Below are 20,646 nucleotides of genomic sequence, written 5' to 3'. Positions count from 1 at the left end.
ACACTAATGCACTAGGGGCTATGAACACACATCCAGAGCAGCAGGCGTCCATCCTTGGTCCTACCAGTCATGGGAATCGAACCAACGACTTTCCAGTCCTAAGCCGCCTTCTTTAACTATTAGTAGTTCTGACTGGAAACTGAAAGGAGTGCATTTTGCACAGTAGTGTAAACAAGAACCAGGACGGATAAATGTAAAACACAAAATTCTAAAGGCATTTTAGAAAATGTATTAAGATGACCCAAGTCTAAATTATTTTTTACTCTATTACAGTAAATACTTTCTTTGTAGAAACAGCCAATAAACTCCAAAACAAATAAATAAATCCATAAAAAACATTATGAAAACATAAATAAGTCTAGGCTAACTGGACTGGACATAGTGCAAGTTTGAGACATTAAGACCTTGATTGACGGTCACTCTAGTGCCAAGAACAAAATGATCTGCATCCGAAAGTTTTTATGAGTAATGTTGATTTATATTTTCACTGCGTGCAAAATTTATGGGAGTGATTTTTCAGACGTTGGACCATGCCAGTTTGAATTTTTATAGCACTTTTATATTCTCGTTGCTGATTTCCTGGTCGATATATAACTGGATTCTTTTGAGGGGTGAATTTAGGCAAAGTACTACACTGCTACAGACCCCAAAGAATGGCTGGATACACACAGAACAGCCTTAGCAATAACACTACTTCCTACACTCACTGTCCATTTTCTCGGCAGTTACTCTGAAAATACAGGTTCACAATAGTTACAGACAGTAGTCCATCTGTTGCTCTGCATACATTGTTGGCCACCTTTCGGCTTAGGACCAACAGAGAACAGATATGATTTGGGTGGTGGATAATTCTGAGCACTGCAGTGACACTGATGTTAGGGTGTGTTGCGCTGGTTTGAGTGCATTAGACACAGCAGTGATGATGGATATTTTAAACACTGTCCACTCACTCTAGACTCTGTTAGACGCTCATACCTTTTGCCAGGGTGAACAACAGTGTTTGAAATTACAATTAGCAAGACAATAGATGCAAATGTTCTGGTTTACTAGAATCATCACTCACGATATGGTGTTATACACTATATATGTTTCTCTGTCCTTGGTGCTTTAAGGCTTGCGTCATGAATATGTCAGCGCTGATAATTTGATGCAGAAATAATTCTCAGCCTCGGTCCTGGAAAAGCAGAGCTGTGGAATGGTGCAGAAGTGTTGCTGATGTCCCATTTGGGGACCAATGGCTGGATACTGTAGGGTAAAAGCTCACACTCTGCTCACCTGTTTCAATTTGAATATTGGTGTCATGGTTGTTGGCTGATGCCATGTCAATGCATGAGCTAATTGTACTTTTCAGATGTACAGAATGTAATGGATGGTGTATTAGACTGTAAATTATGTAGTGTAATGACTTAATACAGCGAAGACAAGGAGTGGCTGAAGATTATCACATTAACCCCAAGTTAACATGGTAGTTACAAAACAACAAATGCAATACAAAACATGCAATTGTTACATCCTTTTTTAATCACCAAAAAGTCATATGTTAAAAGAAGGGAGCTGAAATAATAAAATTAGACACATTTTATGGTGAACAAACTGAGGTGACCATATTTGCATGCATTTGAATGTGGCCAGGAGTGTGATAAACAATATGTTAGATGGGGATTTAATGGGAAATTGGTGGGTTAGCATGGGAAGCTGCACGTGTTTGAGATGTGAAAAATAAACACATCTACAAACAGCTGTCAATAACGTGATATTAAAATATTATCAATGCAAAAGCTCAAATAAATGCCTTTGTTTGTTCAGCGCTCAGACTTGCCAAAATTTATGGAGTGTTTTGCAATAAGAGCTAAAGGGGAATCTGTGATTTATGAGGGTACACGTCATGTTTATTTATACATGGAGAGTACTGCAGTGGTAGTCCAGTATAGTGTGCTGTATCGGTACAAGGTGATGTCATCCAAATACTGAAATGTATTACCCATGGCAAAAAAGTGTGACATAACATATACAGCATTTTATAACCCTGTGCCCAAAATAACACAATCCTAAGCTATGTTTATTATAAAGTATCTCTAGCTTTGCATTCAGATATCTGACCTACATATTTTTCATTGAATCAGAGCAAGGTTTTACATAAAAGCTCTAACATCATTTTGGGATCTCGTTCCTTGTGTAGTGTGGCATTCACCAGGCTACTTTAAGGGATAAGAAAGCAAGACAAAATTCAAAATTAGGATAAATTAACCTTAAGGGAGTGCTCTCTGGAATGGTAACCCACAGTGCACTGATAGAAGACATTTTGTTCTGTGACTTAATCACTAAAGTCATGTTTAGTGCTGCTCTCTGAGTGAATTAAGAAACTGAACTAAAAACTGAGGTGAAACTGACAAAAAAAGGCTTTCTTGAAATTATGCATGTATGAGTTAAAAACAAGAGCTAAAGAAAAATTAAAGAAAAAACGGTGTTTAAAAAAACAGTATGCAGTAGAAAGATGCAAGAACATTAGAATCATTTTTATAGATAACCACCAGGTGTCACATTTTCTCAGTTAAAGGCAGTTAGACATACTTTTCTATTTCCTCTGCCATTTTTATTATAATCATTTGATGTCGTTTTATTTGAATGCAGAAATTACTCTGTAACATTATGTTCTCTTTTGTCAGCAATAAATAAAATAACAATTCCACTGGGAAAAAAACCCCAAATAATATATTTTTGTAGGTATTTAATTTCACTTGCCAAGTTCTAATTAGGTTCCATGATTAGTCAAGAAGTTTAACCTTGACATTGCATATGATGTTTTAAAATATAAACAAAATAATATACAATACGTAATACTGAAACAAAGAAAACACTCTGAAAGATGTTTCTAAATACGCTGAGAGATATAAATAGCTGCCTTGCAGCCTGCCTGTATTAAAGTCTTCAAAAGCAAGTAGCCAGGTACCTGAAGAATAGAAAAACAGGAAAAAAACAGATTATGTTCACATTTTTTCAGAAAAAGGAACATGGGCAGTGAAAAGAGAAATGGTAATTATTAATTAAAGATTTCTCCCCATCTATGACAAATCCTCCTTTATAATGGCAGCCCAACAAGCAGAATGAAAGCTATACATTTGAGAGAATAGGACAAAAATCATGGGGATGTGTACCCGAAGACATAGACTGAGAAGTATTAAGAGCCGATGTGAAAAACAAGTTTATTGAGGAAAGTAACAACTCACCGATTCGGCATCATTTTCCAGACCTGTGTCATGGTGCTCCAATTCATCATCCCGAAATTCCTTAATGAGCTGGTTGAGTTAAAAATGATTCATTTCTACATTAAATGACTGCTTGATTTCTCACACTGAAAAAAATATGATTCATTGGACGATAACTAAATGTAATGCATATCACAAAGGTATTCACACATGCACCTCATACCTGTAACAACTCTGTATATCTCTCTGGGTCTTCTTCCATAAGTGCTCTAATTTGGCTGTTGTAGTGTTCAGAGATGCAGTCCTCCACTGCCACAGTACAGGCCATTGCTCCCTCTTTACCCAGAAGAGCAGTGGAGGCCCCTTTAATGACAAGAATTTAGTTTTTTCATATTTAAATATACTCAGATATGTTTCAAATGAACACTTGTACTGTATTTAACAGTATTTTACTGTTACTTATAGATATTTGTTGTTTCTGCGTTAAATGTGTTAAACAATGTCAGAAAAGCTGACTGACCATGGTACTGGGCGGACCATACTGGACATCTGACACTGCACTGTAATACTGGTTATATGCATAAAGTCAAATTCAAACTTACCAAGTAAATAACCTGCCACGTTCCAAAAAGGCAGCATCAGTGTCGGTCTCACTCTGTTCTCACCCAAGATCTCATTTAACTTTTGCAAATGCATTTTTTCTTGGTCCCACATGTTCTGCAAATGACGCACAATGCAAATGACTTATTTCTTTCAGTTACACCTCTTTGTGCACTTACTTAAAAATAACTGTTCAGACAACTATATGAAATATGCATTTATTGCCTGTATAAGAGGGCCTGATTGAGTTCTTCCCAGAACGGCCATCTGTCCAGCATAGATTCGATTGGCCCCATATTCTCCTGCATGGTCCACCCGTAACATGCTATCCAACATGGCTTTTTCCTCCTTGTTCCGGGGTGGGGGGAGAACAGTGTATTTTCTGCACAGCAGGGAGCTATTTACTGTAACAAGCAAACAAAATAGATATTCTGTTAGACAATAAAACAGTCTTATGTCTGTATTTATTAGAATACAATATTTATTACAGTAAAATGCATGGTACTATGCAATTATAAGACATTCTCTCTGTCTGCAGGGAAAAACGGTTAAATAAAGATTAAAGATTGTAGTCCATCTGTGTCTCGGCATAATTTGTAAATCTCTTTTACTCAGTTCTTCAAGAGAAATGACCATCAAAGGACCACCACTGGGAAGGGATCATTATTAGTACTGTAATATCAATGACACGGTAGTGAATTGAAAATAATTACTGTTTCTATGTGAAAACAAGTATAAATGGTACTGTATCACATAACTGCTCTGTGTCAAACTGAAAGATGAAGGGTAGTGATGGGCATTTCGGAAATGGTGATCCAAAAGGCACTGAAGCCTTTGTCAATTCTCCATTTCAGAGCAGTGGTTCTAAGCATATATAAAAATGTATGTGATTTCAAACCAAAAAATCACTAAAGTTTTTAATTTTTTTTTATTTTGTTTTTTAAATGTACACTACCTGCTGATTTGTAATAAATGGCCACAATTTAGATTCATATTAATTTACCGAATTTAAGAAAGCCTGCCTAATTGAAATTAAACTCATTGTTACCAGGTTTTAAGCAGATCACCAAATGCCAGTTTATATTTTAAAATCTGTAACACCTTCAGGCTTTCCAGAATTTGAAGCATTTTGATATTGTCCAAAACTAGGGTGACCAGACGTCCTCTTTTACTTGGACATGTCCTCTTTTTTAGACTTAAAAAAATGTCCGGGTGGAATTTCACAAATGTCCGGGATTTTGTTTTTATAGAGTTTACATAGAACTTCGAGAAGTTTCGTTCACAAACTAGTCCCGCCCTCCCCTACTCCGATTGGTTCGCTTGAGTGAGAAGGTGAAGTAGCCTAAAATCTTCTGATTGGACGGTCTGACTGAGGAGGTACAGTTATTGGTCGATAACCTTCTCTGTAAACATTTAATTGGTCAGTCTGCACGTCAGTAGTCCTTGTTTACGTCAGGCAAAGCTCATGTACCTACCCTCATCTCGAGCAGCTATGCTGAAACATAAATGTAAGTTTTCGAATGAATTAAAAAAGAAATTCCCATGTGTTGTGTAGCAAATAAAGGTGTAATGGACTTAAAAGCACACATAGGTTCCCTCCCCCGAGACGTGTCCTCTTTTTCTGCATCTCAGATCTGGTCACCCTGTCCAAAAAAACCTTTGCAACCAAGAACTTTCATATTGCAATAACACATCATCAATGTTGAGGCTGTTCTAATCATTCTGATTATACATGTGTTGGACATGCTAGTGAAGCTGGTTCAGGTGTGCTACCGTAATGAAGATTTTATTTTGTACACAAAAGACAAACAGGACTAAATTATAAACACGGATAAATCGATTTGTCCATTTATTTATTTCAATAAGAAGTTGCAGTTTTGTGTGATTTACACTGTTTAAGACAATTTTATGTGTAGTTTGGAAGCAAAAGACATGTATGAGTGTCAAAGTGGAGGGGTTTGAAAATATTCTCATCTAAAAAAAGGAGCACTGCAAAAAGGTTTGAGTGTGAGTATTTCTACTTTAAATCTGCAGTGTTCTAAATACAGTCTCAAGCCTGTGCATTCTGAAAGCTAAAGTTTCTTACATCATAAACCTAAAGAACAAAACCTCAACTTATTTGGCCATGCTTTTGAGCTGCAGGCGAGCAGCTGAGAGTTAATTTACGTATTTATAGATCTGTGCATACTGAATAAAGGCAAAGGTTTTAGGTGATTAGTCAACTACTGGTTGGTGATCTTAATGTTAGCTTGTCTGTCTAACTTGTGTATATTCATTTTCTTAAAAGCTCACTGCTGTGCACCACAGATTGTTGCTTTTGTGCAGTAAAATCTTAAATGTATGAGGGCACATTGGCGTGTGTGTGTTAGGGAGGGGATTCCACAACATAGTATTTCTCAGTTAGCCAGGTAACATAAGCCCAAAGTTGAGGGTCATCCAAAAGAAATGTCCCTCAGCTCTTTTCCAACTAGACAAGATTGAACCTATCTTTAGGTTGTCTGCCTAACCTGAGGATCCTTGCTTCGTGGAATAACCCCCTGCAGGGCTGTGTCCAGCAGGGCTTGGTGATTTTTATGTTGAAAAATACACCCGACTGAAGTCATCTTTCACCTGTTTAATGGGAGTGTTTAAACAAGGGCACCACCAACTTGTTCTGGACACTTGAGGTGTATCTACCTGCTTCAGGGCGTGTACATAACTCTGTTCATGCGTCAGAAATCCAGTTATAATGTTGACAGTTAGTGTATTATAAAATCCTGTCCACTCAGGAACTTATGGAGGAGATCCGTATATTACAAAGTCTTTAAATCACAGTTAAAGGCACGGTTACCTCTGTTTTTGACCTCAGGAGCGTTTCCTACGTTTATCGGATTCAAAACTCGCCCCAAGCTGTGTCTCCGAAGGCAGTGAGTCGCTCTCTGCATAACTGCGGGATTATAAACACTGACCTTAGCGTTAAAAAAAAAACTATAAACTCAAACTAAATCATGCTCTGACACCGTTAGCAAAGGTTGGGTTTGGCGCTTTTAGATGACGTTCTTCATGTCACAGGTAGGTGGAGCACAACACATAATCCTCAGATAAAAGTCCTTTTACTGAACCAAAGTCACCAGAACTAAGGGGAAGTGTAGTCCTACTTTTAGCTTCTGTCCTCACAGGGATGAAGTCTTGTATGCGTTTTTTTTCTCTGTTTTGCTTGGTTCAAGGGTATACTATAAATAGACTCTTCAGGGTGTAATCTTCAGAACAGAATAAAACTGAACACAGGCTCATTTGCTCGCAGTTAAACTAGGATAAGTAAATGTATTTTCTGAAAATATATTTACAGATATATTTACATATTTACGGGGGGGGGGACTACTGACGTGTAGACTGACCAATTAAATGTTTACAGAGAATGTTAACGACCAATAACGGTAGCTCTACACTCAGGCCGTCCAATCAGAAGATTTTAGTCTACTTCACCACGCCCCCTTCTCACTCAAGCAAACCAATCGGAGTAGGAGAGGGCGGGACTAGTTCGTGATCGAAACGCTTCTCGAAGTTTTCTGTGTAAAAACACAATTCCCGACGTTTGTGAAATTCCGTCCGGACATTTTTTTAAGACTAAAAAAGAGGACATGTCCGGGTAAAAGAGGACATCTGGTCACCCTACAGTGTACCAGCAGGCCAAGCCAATAGTATACACCGATATGTCACCACATAGCAGGCATTTGTGTAGCAGATCATTCTCAGCTGCAGAGACACTGTTGTGGTGATGGTGTGTTAGTGTGTATTGTGCTGGTATTAGTGGATCAGACACAGCAGTTCTGCTGGTGTTTCTAAACACCCCAGGGTCTCTGACGAAGTCCATCAAGCAAAAATATAGTGGAGTTAATGCACATTGGGAAGTTAATCTTTTATTCTTGACTGCATGAAAAAAATATACTTGTGATTTTTTTACATCATACATCAGTTAAATATGAAAATAATGTTTCATGCAGTAATTAACAATCAGATTTATTTTAACGTGTTTAAATTAAACTAAAATAAATTACTTGAGTTAAAAAAGGTTTTATTACACACCATTGTTCCAGTTTTTAAAGTGGGCTGTGTTTTATCTGACTTCAGCTGTGTTGAGCCAGTATAAGTTTACTTTACTACCAATAGGTGGCACTTTTGCACTGCTTGAAGTCATCCTATTACGATGGCCCTCAAAGGCACAAACACCTAAAAAGCGACCGAAAAAAAACACAAAGCAAAAGGGTCATTCTTACAGTTCGTTTCCTTTTTCTGTACTGATCAATGTATTTATTATGTGAAAATGTAAACAATATAATTTTTTGTAAATCCTACTGTAATAATTAACCATTTTCAATTAACAGTCTACCCCCAAGTCTACCCCCAAAAATAACTTTATACATTTTACACTGGTTTTATTTATCGGACACTAAGGATTTTCCCCAAGTTTCCCCCTGTTTTTGTGATGGAAATATAAGGTATAATTATAATAATTATTCTGTCTTTTAATATTGTTTAAAAGTTTTGCTTTAAGTCCTCTCTAAACTCTATATTTATTTCCTCAATTAGTTTTATTTTATCAACTATTATAAGGTTTTTTTCACATGTCCCTTAAGTTACTGTCCACCCTGTTATGTCTAAGTACTGTCTCTTTAAATGAAGAACTGTTTTGCAAACTGACATAATTTCCTGGAGTTCACAACATGTTTTTTGAAGGCAAAACAACCGTGGAAGATGAGTGGCTAACTCCTCATGTTAATGTCTGTTCTTTCACATTTTATCCCATCAGTCTGACATGGTCAACCACAACATGTCCACCCTGTTAGGAGAAATATGAGGAAAAAGCAGTACGATTTTATCATTTAAAAATAATCATATTAAAAAGCATACAATTCTTTGTCTAATTTCACTTTTTTGCTAGCCTGGTATTGCTCAAACACTGGATAATGGCTAACTTTATGTCAGAATGTCCACCCTGTTATGGTCCACACTGTTCCCAATAAAGACCTAACAGGGTGGACATGCAAATGTAGGGTTGACATCACAGTGTTTCTATGAAGTGCATGTGTGTTTTATTATTCAGTTTAGTTTGAATAATTATATGAATATTGAAATTAGGTGTGCGTTGTAGGTTTGAGCCTTGCTCCGTGTGACTGTCTGTGAGATTTGTGGTGTGTTCTCCCTGTGTCTGCGTGGGTTTACTCTGTCTGCTCCAGTTTTCTCCCACTATGCAAAAACACACGTTGGTAGGTGGAATAGCGACTCAAAAGTGTTCATAAGTGTGAAAGTTTGAGTGAATGTATGAGTGTGTGTCGCCCTGTGAAGGTCTGGCGCCCCCTCCAGGGTGTGTTCCCATCTTGCGCCCAGTGATTCTGCGTATGCTCCGGACCCACTGTGACCCTGAACTGGATAAGGGTTACAGACAATGAATGAATGAATGTGCCACTGAGAGACAGAAGCGTTACAGGGAATAAAAGGAATCTGATCCTGAGAGGCAGTACCTACGAAGAAAGTAGCTAATTATTTAAAACATTTGTAATTGTACTGAAATAGCAAAAATACAGTCCACTCAACGTTTCTGCCAAAATATTTGAAAATACATATAATATTTGTATTATTTCAATACATGTAATATTTCAAATGTTTGAAATATTACAGTCCCACATCCACACACACACACACACACACACACACACACACACACACACAGTTCTGATCTACAAAACTGTGCAGAATGTGGTTTTGCTTGAAGCATGTTAAATTTTGGTCTGTATAAACATATGTGACTGTGTACTGTCACCTGTGTAGTGCAGCGATGACACTGAGTAAACATTGAGGTTTCAGTAGGAGTTGTGCTGTGCAAAGCTGATTTGAGACCTGTGAGGGTGTTTATTTTATAATGGTGATGTTAATGACTTTAGGCAGGAAAGTTGAAGGCTAGATCTAGACTAATGTAGGGTGGGTGCACTGTCTGGATGGTGAGAGATGTCGCATAAAATGCAAATAAAGGAGCGTGTTCTTCAGGCTCTATTCAACTGTAAAAGAGTCAAGCAGGAATATTAAAAATGGGTGTAAAAAAATCTCACTATTTATTTTTTCAAATGTAAGACATAAGGTAGATCTAAATAGACCACATTGGGACAAATTATTGAGGTATGAAAATGTGGTACTGGAGCTGTTACCTCTTTTTCAGTGACAATGAAGCTCTTTAATGCATTGATATTCACTTAATGAGGAATGCCATTAATTGCTTAAAATGGTGAATTATTTAATATTTGAGACCTAAGCAAAGGAATTTATAGGGGATTTATGTGATATACATTAGTCTACAGAAATGTACCAGTTCATAAACATTCACAGTGGCTATGAAAAAAAATAAAACCCACAGTTTTCCAACATTCATTGCACGGGTGGCTGCAGGCTGTAATTTCAACAAACCAGGAGTTCAGATTATAAACATTTTGTCCTGTTGTCACATCCATAAATTCTGAATGACTAATGATAATAATATTTTTTATAATTAAAGCTTTAATGAAATTCATTTGTAACTACATGTTTTTAGATCACAGCCATTTTAGATCACATGAGGTAGCACGTCCCATCTGAATAATTCAAACCAAGCTTCTCTGAAATGTTTACTAACAAACCCTAAAACTAACCTGAATGTCAATCAAAATGACAGGGTCCAGAGTTTGTTGTTGCACTTGCAGGCTGAGTCTGGAGCAGGCCTGCATGGCTGGAAGAAGACAATGCGGTGTTCACCACTGCTCCATGGCTGGGGTCAGACAGTGAATAGCTGTGGCGGAGATTCGGCTGCGGGCCCCAGGCTACTTTGAGTCAATGAGTCTGCCCAGTGCAGGGAGACATGACACGTCTTGCATTGACGTACACATGGGGGCTGTGGCTTTGGTATATTCAGTGTGCTTGAGTATGTTATACCAAGAATAGTAGTCAAGTTAATGAGGTATATCTATGATGGTAGATGAGATTCAGACTAGAGAGTACAGACTATGCAATCTAACAGCAAATATGGCTTATATGTAGTATTTTGGATGAGATGTCAGGAAATTTGTATTTTAGGGAACAAAATGCAGCTAGATATACTTTAAATAATTTAATAACAGAAGTTTTTTTTATTAGTTTCATTGCTTGTGTAATATTGCCAAGTAATATATATCAAGTAAAATGATGCAGTTGAAAGTGGTTAAATGTTTTTAATTCCATCCATCATCCCTTTGCTGAGGATATTGAAGAAAACCTCTGGAATCTTCTTGATTGCCCTGAAAGAGAATTGAGTGCAACTGGGTTAACCAAATGTTTAGACTGTGTTACTGTGAAAGATTTACTCCAGACAGGGTTTCAACATCAGGCTCATATCTAGGAAGGAAAAGCTTAGGATGCTAAATATGCATTAGGTACGTGTGTTTGTGTATGTTCAGGTCTGGTTGTGTGGAGGCTTAAGGAGATCTTTAGGCACATTGAGAAACATCACTATCAGCAGTAGAAGTGGTAGCCTCCTTTTGTCTTTTTGAGCGACAGAGGGAGGAGGCACTTGGCTGTAATATTGCTTGGTCAGGAACTGGGTCACCTCTAAGGAGGTTATGCAACACTGGTCCAGCACTTTTCATTTAATTGTTGCCTAGCCGTATCCCCTTGGAAAAGGCGACATGTCTCGTAAAAGCAATGTCAACAACACCAAAAAGTCAAATTCAGATTGAAATTTGCGAGGTCTCACAGCCACCCAGCTCCTTTTATAGCTAGCTATATAAGTTTGTGGAGAGAGAGTCAGAGGCTGACATTTTACTAGCCATGTTTACACTCAAAAATGTCTTTCTTCATCAGCAGCCCTTGTAAATGGTTCAAAACAAGCCACCCTCACAGACACCGGGAATTTGGTGAAGGCCTAGAGGAAGTACATAAGGCCTTGTTTGTTTTCAGATCCATTAACACAGCAGTGTCTCCATCGTTTGTAAGTCTTGTTTCTATCTGTGGTACCCATAGATCCGTGGGGAAGATCTTCACATTGTCAACTGTCAACACATCACACTCTCACTAGCAGCTAATTTGATTTCTCCATGAGCCAACAAGCAAGAGAGCCTGCATGATACAGAGACGTCAAGAAAATTCCTCACAGCTATCTGATTTCCTGGATCATTAGTCCTCTTTTTGTTGTGAAGTGTTTCTCACAAAAACAGGGGGGCAGAGGAAGTGAGCTGAGAATTTTTTTTAAATTCTTTTATTAGTATTTCTATCAACTCACATAATATTAACATGTTTTTTGGCAAAAAAAATAAACACACAGTTGTCTTCTATGTGCACTCAAGGCCCTGGCCTGTTTGTTGTCCTCTCTTCAAACGGCAAACGGTAATGGTCACTAGCCTCTCAGTTCCACATTACCACTAAGGAAATTTCATTGGACAGCCCTACAAGCTGGAGAAGAGTGGGGACTGTCCAGGTCCGTCTCATAGATTGCTAGATGTCCATTGCTGGCTGGCACCAGCTTTGTGATGGGTGAGTGAGTGGACTATTCCACTCAACAGAAAGACAGAGTTTTTATGACTCCCGACCTCAGATGCCAGTAGGGCCAGTGCTTACACCACTTGACCACTCATGAGCCCAGGCATGTTCTTTTGTTGTTAGCAGCACTTTCTTTTGTTGTTAGCAATTATATTGAAATATGACTTTAACCTATGCATTAGTAAAACAAACCCTGTTTTGTGGTTGTGTTGAAGTCCCTTTTATTGACATAACCCACAATTTACAACCAGTGAAACAAGTCCTTACAGGAATAATTTAATAGGATGCGTGGACATCTTCCATAATGGGAATGAAAATGTTTACATGTTAATGCTGTTCTTCTGTGGTGCATTTGGAGCCCATCTGGACCACAGCTGCATTGTCTGACACAACCAGGCCTAATATCCATTTCAAATTCAGAAGAGACCAAACCTATTGGAAAGTAGCATTAAATTTAAGTCATTTTACTGGACGTGCTTGATGTATGACGTATAGTACTTACAAATTAATAAGTCTCAACATTGAGTCAACATTAATTGAAATTTATTTTTTATTACCACGAAATGCAGCATATGCTCTACACATCTTTTTTTTAATTATTATTATATGGATTCATTTGACCTGTATTAAGAGGATTATGTAATTCTAATGAGTTACTGAAGCTAAGTTCTTTCTGGTTCATCTACATTTTCCAGAATAAATATCCAATCCAGAAATAAGGGTGGACTGCTGTGAAGCAATCTGAGGCCAATTAATCACGGAAAATGAGAAAACAAAGCACTTAGAAAGAACTATTAGAAGAAAACGTAAAATGATTTTGGTTTTTCTTTGTGTGTCTCTAATAATGTTCCGTTAATCATTGTTGTAGTTGGTGGAGAGATACTTATAAACATCTCAGCACTTCCACTTACCACTCGATTCTGTAAAGTATTTTTAGCTCAAAATATGGCAATAAAAATTAAGCCGTGTTTGTGTAGTCCTGGTCTGCACCGCGACTTATGTCATAGATGAATGGAAGTACGTCATGGAGAAGCGGTGAGTGGGATGCATTCTCCATTAGATTAGAGGAAAGGCTCCAGTGAGCTGTCTGTGGGCAAAGCCCACGGATTTCCACAGGCTGCTATTTTGGAGTTAAGGCCTGTTTTTAGCTGTTAAAAAAACCACATCCTATTAACCATTGTGAAAGTAATTGGGCAGTGCATAGTTTAAGCCCTGTCTCAAACTAATCCTTTTTGTACATAATTGAGTTGATTAGTGTGTGCAGTGTGCTGTCCTCTGAATGGCATGTGTGAGCATGCTGTGTTGATGCACTGCATGGTTATGGAACCATTGATGCATGCTGGGGCTATTAATCTCTGGACAATCAAAATAGTTTGTAGTCTGTGGGTATATATAGGAATTATGCATCTACTATTATTTGCATACTGGGCCTTTGATGTGCAAACAAGACAAGATCTGTATCTTTACTGTTGAGACAAAAAAAAAATTAATAAAAAAAATTATACATTTACAGAAGCAGTGCAAAACCTCTACTCTAAAGTGTGTGAGTGAATGTGTGAGTGTGTGTTACCCTGCGACGGACTGGCGCTCCCTCCAGGGTGTGTTCCCGTCTTGCGTCTAGTGATTCTGGGTAGGCTCTGGACCCACAGCGTCCCTGAATTGGTTAAGCAGTTGCAAAACATGGAAAGATTGAAAATTCTCATTTTGAACTTGATGCTAGCAAAACAAATAAATACATTTGGGACAGGGCACAAAGGACTAGTAGAGTTTTGTAATACTAGCAAAAATAAATTAGGTTAATTGGCAACAAATCAGTCACATGATTGAGTATAAAAAGAGTATCACAGATAGGCTGTGACTTTCAGAACTGAAAAAGGAGAGGGGTTCACCATTTTGAAAGATTTCTAAGGAAAATAGTGAGTCAACTGAAGAATCACATTTCTCAATGTAAAATAGCAAAGAACCTGAGGATTTCTTCATCTACAGTACATTATATAATTGCATTTTGTACAGAATCTGAAGAGATATTTAGCGAGAGACAAATTGATTGGCTGTAATTTTCAGGCCCTCAGGTGAAACAGTTTTAAAACAGACATGATCCTTCATTGCTGCATCCACAAATGCATGCTGAAGCTCATGTATGCAAAGAATGAACAGGATCAAGAAATGCTGCTTTCTCCGAGCCATTTAATGTGGCCAACAACCACCTACTCCTGCCGGAAAATAAATTTGACTGATACACAAAAAGGACCAATCATAAGTCTGCTATTTTTGCATGACATGTAGAACGAGGTAATTCATGGCAGACCAATACCAGAACCAGTACAAAACAACACACGTGGATGTACAGGGAGCCAATCAGATGCAACTGGCAGAATCCTGATTGTGAGGCCAAGTTAGTGCACTGAAAGTATCATGCTCTCTGTGGTGGAGAGTCTGATATAAGCCACACAATTCAAAGGCCAGCATCCATGATGGTATAAGGGGGCATTAGTGCACATGGCATGGGTCAGTTTTACATCTGTAAATGTTGAATAAAATAAATAGGTTTATGAGCAACATCCTGCCTTCCAGATTTAGTATTTTTCAGGAATTTGCGTATTTTAGCAAGATAACACCAATCCACACCCTGCATGGATTACATGTATCTATGAGACAGAATTGCAGGTAGTTCAGACACACTGGAAAAACTGAAAATGAAATGAAAAATACTATGACAGAGACCAGAGCGGTTGAGCAGCTGAAATACTCTATCAGGAAAGAATGGGAAAACATATCATTTTTAAATTACAAAAGTGGGTCTTCTTAATCCCATCCCAACTTTATTAAAACAAAACATTTGAAATATTGTCTTGTACTATTGTCTGTTAAATATAGACTTAAAATGATTTGCACAGGGTTGCATTCTGTTTTTATTTCGCAATTTGCACAGCAACTTTATTAGAAATGGGGTTTGTAATATAAAGGTATGGTTCATTATACTGTAGTACACCTGTCATGTTAGAGGGCAAAGGGTTCACGTGGCACTGACAGAAGTCGTGTAATTTACAAAATTGTGTTTGAGGAATTTCATTACCTCGAAAGCTTAGTTTAGAAGCAACCTATCTAACATTGGCATTATAAGAGTAGATCAGCAGCACAACATCCAGACATAATTACACAGTGGGGCACGTTTGTAGACATATAAAATTAAGACGCTTTTTCGTTCAAACTCTCCTGTAATTAGGAGAGGCATTGAAACAGCGAAGAGATTGTGACGTCACAGTTTCCGGCACGAGTTTTATCCAGACGGGAATACCAAAGATTGTCAGCAATGGTTAGGAATCTTAAGTCTTCCCTTTTGTGGTTGTGAATGTCTTACTTTGGTATACCATCAGCAGAAGTCTTAGGGAGCTGATTTCCTCCTTACCAGTTAGATGTTGACTATACTTTTCTTACTGGAAATATTTGTAACGATGACGAAGAAGAGTAGGAGGAGGAGGAATTTGACTTTGGTCAGATGAATGGACACAGACATTTATTACTTCATAGTAATTTTTGAATAATAAGTCTTTATTTTATATATAATTTAGTTGGTAAGCTGTAACCACCATAATTAAGGATGGTTGCTTATTATATTTGCCATAAGGCATGAACATTTTTTGTTTTCTCATGAGAGTGAGGTACTATCAATGTTAAATATGTATTTTTTCATTTCAGCACTTAATTTATATGACCACTTTTTATATTACTTTGTATTACTCTGTATGACTTCTTTACGTGTCAAAAAATACATTAAGCTGATATGATCAAATTGAGTGGTATTCCCATTTAGGACAGATAGCAAAATAATAAATCTCTTGTTTTAAGGATTATGTAAATAAAAACAAGGTGCCAAATTTAAAGGTAATATAACAATTACAAACCCATTTTTACAAGACTGAGATATTTTGTAACATAAAAGCAAGAAAATATAATTTGTTATTTCCCTTGAAGCCTATTTTAACTAACGCAAAGAAAAGATTTCCACTGTTTTCACTGGTCACTTTGATTTGTTTTAGTAAATATATCATTATTTCCAGTTCAGGGTCGCGGTGGGTCCAGAGCCTACCTGGAATCATTGGGCGCATAGCAGGAATACACCCTGGAGGGGGCGCCAGTCCTTCACAGGGCAACACACACACTCACACCTACGGACACTTTTGAGTCACCAATCCACCTACCAATGTGTGTTTTTGGACTGTGGGAGGAAACCCACGCAGACACAGGGAGCTGTGTGACTGCAACACTACCTGCTGTGCCACCGTGCCGCCCTTAGTAAATATAAAAAACTTAAATTTGATACATGCAACACACTCAGAAATATGACAGTGTTCATGTGACATCATTATAAATTATGTCATTATTATTTATCCACAATAAACAGGTGAATTTGAAAGTTCTTAAAAGAGCATACCCCAAAGGTTCAATCTTTACAAGTACATTGTCATGGCTCACAGTTGTGTGCCAGATGTAATTAGAGAATTTTTCTCAACACAAGGGCAAACAATTTATGTATTTAACCATCTTCTGTACATAATACTGTTAAAAAAAAGATTCAGGAAATATAGAGAAATTTAAGTTCATTTAAGGCGAGGCATGTAATCATTGCTGAATGTGTGACCTTTAAGCTCCCAGCTGGCATTTTCCACAGGACTTAGCTGAATCTGAAGTTCTGACAATTAATCAGAAGAACCAGTGACAGAAGAGATAGACAAAGATTAAAATACAGATATTATTATGTAAGCATCCCTATGCTATCCCAAACATAATAAGAACCTCTGGTGAATTCCTTGTCTGGCAACGTTCACGTAATGTATGTTGCTTTCATGGCAGTGTGAAAATGCTTTACAGTTGAAGTTGTTGGAATAAACTCCAGACAGGTCTCAGAGCGAGTGGCCTGGTGGCAAATAGTTGTGAAGCTGATGGGCTAGTCGTCTGCTAGAGGAGCGTGCAGACAACAGAGCAGACTCAGAAGCCTCTCCCCGTCATCTCCGCAGACAAGCCTGGGACTGCGGGAGGAAGGAGGGGGCAGACGACGCAATGAGAGAAGGAGTGTGTGTGTGGTTGTGTGGATTTAGGGGGCGGGAGGGGAGTAAGAGAGAGTTTGGAAGAAAACAGGTCGAGTCATAATTGCACGCGTAGGCTGACAACATCTGGAATTACTGTTCTTTGGCTCAGAGCCATGGACTTTATGCTGCTTCTTTAAAAATAAAGAAACATATTTTTTTATTTGCTCCTTACAGCTTTGCCTTAATGGGTTTGGCACCCCTCACATGGGCTGATGCTAAATTTGTGTCCCCCCTCCCCCTTTGAAAAGAGTGGGCTGAAAATGACACCATTATTTTCACCAGACTGTTTACCCTCGGAGAAAAAAAGCAAAGAGGAAGTGGAGGTGAGCTGGTCTGGCAAGGGCCTCTAGATGGGAACACAGACACATTTCTCCTTCTCTCTCTCTCTCTCTCTCTCTCTCTCTCTCTCTCTCTCTCTCTCTCTCTCTCTCTCTCTCTCTCACTCTCTCTCACTCTCTCTGTCAGTTCTAGTCTTCAGCCCAGTCTATTACAGGCCCATAGTCCAGCATCTAGTGGACGTTCGTTTGTCTTGACCTATATTAGAGGCCTTTTGCCATTTTAAATTTTTATAATGTAGCCAAAGCTGTGAGAGTTCACCAACCACATCCAGAAAACAATTCATGGGCACAAGAGACCTTTGCCACCCCCAGAATTCTTTGGGCAAACTTTTGTTTAATTTTTTTCTTGTATTTAATTTTAGAGCATAGGCTGGTTATTCATCACATTGTCATTATGAGTCTTGAGGTCAGTACATGCTGTGATGCATGGGCTATGTAGTTTTGGTAAATGTGAGAAACACTTAGAATTATTTTGGCCCTCCTCATTCCACCAAGCTGATTATTTTTTAGGCTATTATTTAACTCAAAGCTTCTCAATTTCCTCTCCTGGGGACCCAACATGCTGCACAGTATTCCTTGCCCCCACACACCTGGCCCAAGTCATCAGGTTATTATCAAAGGTGTGGTGGGCGGGGAGCATAAACAATATATGGCTATGGATCCTTATAAGTGCAGGGCTCTGCGTGCTTAAAGCTCGAGTTGGGAACCCCTGATTTAGCTGTCTAGTCTTGATCAGCAAGAAAGATAAAGTGGCATTTGAGAATAAAACATCAGGACTGCTTCTGAGTTGTGTATGTGGGGACAGCTGTTTCTTGTTTCATGTAAATTATCTCCCCTTGGGAAATGAGCTGGTGTCCCCTGCTTTTGCTGTCCATGTTATTGCCAAGCAGCAGCGTGTGGCATCTCTTTTGCAGTGCTTCCTTCCATAAGCACTCGGTTCTGCTTCTGCAGACATAATAACATGGTCACTCTGTTGTCTAGAGCCAGTTAGTTAAACCCCTGGTGGCTTCACGGTTAACCACCAAGAATGCCTCCATTCATCTCTCTGTTTAGCGCCTTTGGCAGGGTAATGTTAAGTTACTATTGTTTACACTCCACCATAAGAAGACCCTTTAAATCTGAGGTGACAAGACGATTATGATCCATTAGTGACAGCTGTTGCCGGAGGAGGCCACAGGTCCTTGGGGCCATCGGGTTCAAGTGTAGGAGGTGCTTCCAATCAGCAAAACTCACCAGGACTAATTAAAGGTCTTTTTAAGAAATTTGGTCTGATTAAAGGCTAAGAAAAAGGCTGATAACTGGTGGGGAAAAGAAGCTGTAAAGGACATTTCTGCCCCAATATATTGAAATAGGTTTACTATATAAGCAAAAAATAGTTTCTGTACAGTATCTAAACATGTGAATGTTGTTGTATGAAAATGTATTTGGTCTGGAATGCCCACATTAGGCTTATGAAGATCTCTAGAAGTTCTTGTATATTCACACTGGGTTGATGGAAATAGGGAGGTTGTGGGTTCGATTCCCGCTCCGGGTGACTGTGAGGAGTTGGTGTGTTCTCCCTGTGTCTGCGTGGGTTTCCTCCAGGTGCTCCGGTTTCCTCCCACAGTCCAAAAACACACGTTGGTAGGTGGATTGGTGACTCAAAAGTGTCCGTAGGTGTGAGTGTGCGAGTGAATGTGGGTGTGTCTGTGTTGCCCTGTGAAGGACTGGCGCCCCCTCCAGGGTGTATTCCTGCCTTGTGCCCAGTGATTCCAGGTAGGCTCTGGACTCACCGCAACCCTGAACTGGATAAGCGCTTACAGATAATGAATGAATGAATGAATTCAGGTGTGTGATGGTCTAGAAGGTTGTGAGTGCCTACATTGAGAATATCAAGGTCCTAAAATACTGAGAAACATGAAGGATGCTTGAATGTGCACGGATGGAAAATGAAAGTCCATAGAAGGTCCACATGAAGGTCATGAGATGGTCACGTGGCAACTAGCTATAAATATAAAAGTTCTGTCAGTTATTTCAAGTCTAATGTCAAATACCTGGCAAGATATCTAAGATGCACAGCTAAGGTTTTCTGCATCTCTTTTGCTCTAAATTACTCAAATTTGCTTGAGACTTGAAGCAAAACAATTTGTCTAGCCAAGGAGATCTCCTGATTATATATGTGCTGGGTTTCCTGCACTAGACACCAATGTAGGGATAGTATTTCAGTGATGGCCTGTTGTTATCCCTGCTTCTCACTGCTATCACTGTCTCTTTCTAGTACTTTTCAAAATTACTGCATGGTGGCCAGTGTACAAGGCCATTTAATCTGATTAAATTTAAGAAATATTTAACTTTCATTATTCATCATTTTACATTGTTTTTTTCAATCCTGAGAAAGCATGAAAGGCTCTGGTGGCTACATTTATTAAATATAGGCCTGCAGTTTAAGCTGTTGAGCAATGTTTCACACAACAAGCTATTTTTGAATTATATTCAGTCGAGTATGTGTTTTAATTGGAACTCACAGACATTTGCTCACAATGAAGGACAGAATTATAAATATTTGGTTTGCTGCAGCACATGGCTTCACACAGGCAGCGTGGAATGGCTCGCACATCTATAGTTTTTTCCATGTCTTAGCCACCGCTCTCCAGCCAGGGCCAGCTAATACTTTCCGCCATTGGGCATGACTTTTCCAGGATTTTGGACTAGCATCTGTTGGGCTGATGTTACCTAATTGCAGACTACTGAGAGCTTCAAAAGAGACAGTCATAATATCTATCTGTCTGTCTATTTCTGAAGTTCTACTCTGTTTGTGCAAAGGTGTGTGTATGCCCACTCGTGTATGTGTGAGGACAGGTTACTGGACACTGGCTTTTCTCACCTGTGCATCATAAAATACTCACTTTTTTCTTT

General features: G+C 38.6%; 1 protein-coding gene across 1 annotated transcript; it reads right to left on the bottom strand.

Moving 5' to 3' along the window:
* Positions 1 to 1,503: 1,503 nt before the first annotated feature.
* Positions 1,504 to 6,886, bottom strand: coq7 (coenzyme Q7 homolog, ubiquinone (yeast)). The gene is made up of 6 exons (XM_066665020.1): positions 6,637 to 6,886; positions 4,032 to 4,210; positions 3,809 to 3,923; positions 3,430 to 3,569; positions 3,228 to 3,296; positions 1,504 to 2,950 (listed from the first exon to the last, which is right to left on the bottom strand). The coding sequence occupies exons 1-6, from the start codon at positions 6,728 to 6,730 to the stop codon at positions 2,873 to 2,875; spliced, it is 675 nt and encodes a 224-aa protein (XP_066521117.1). The 5' UTR covers positions 6,731 to 6,886; the 3' UTR covers positions 1,504 to 2,872.
* Between the last annotated feature and the right edge of the window lie 13,760 nt (positions 6,887 to 20,646).

This window comes from Hoplias malabaricus, chromosome 3 (assembly GCF_029633855.1).
Source record: "Hoplias malabaricus isolate fHopMal1 chromosome 3, fHopMal1.hap1, whole genome shotgun sequence".
Taxonomy (NCBI): domain Eukaryota; kingdom Metazoa; phylum Chordata; class Actinopteri; order Characiformes; family Erythrinidae; genus Hoplias; species Hoplias malabaricus.
Note: the sequence above shows the minus strand (reverse complement) of the source record. Positions and strands in the feature narration are given on the sequence as shown.

Excerpts from the sequence above, each read along its gene's own strand:
- coq7 (XM_066665020.1), bottom strand. The coding sequence starts at position 6,730 with ATGCAGAGAGCGACTCACTGCCTTCGGAGACACAGCTTGGGGCGAGTT. Across the intron at positions 4,211-6,636 it reads TCCTGAGGTCAAAAACAGAG|TAAATAGCTCCCTGCTGTGC; the intron begins GTAACCGTGCCT and ends TGCTTGTTACAG. Across the intron at positions 2,951-3,227 it reads TGGAAAATGATGCCGAATCG|GTACCTGGCTACTTGCTTTT; the intron begins GTGAGTTGTTAC and ends TCTATTCTTCAG.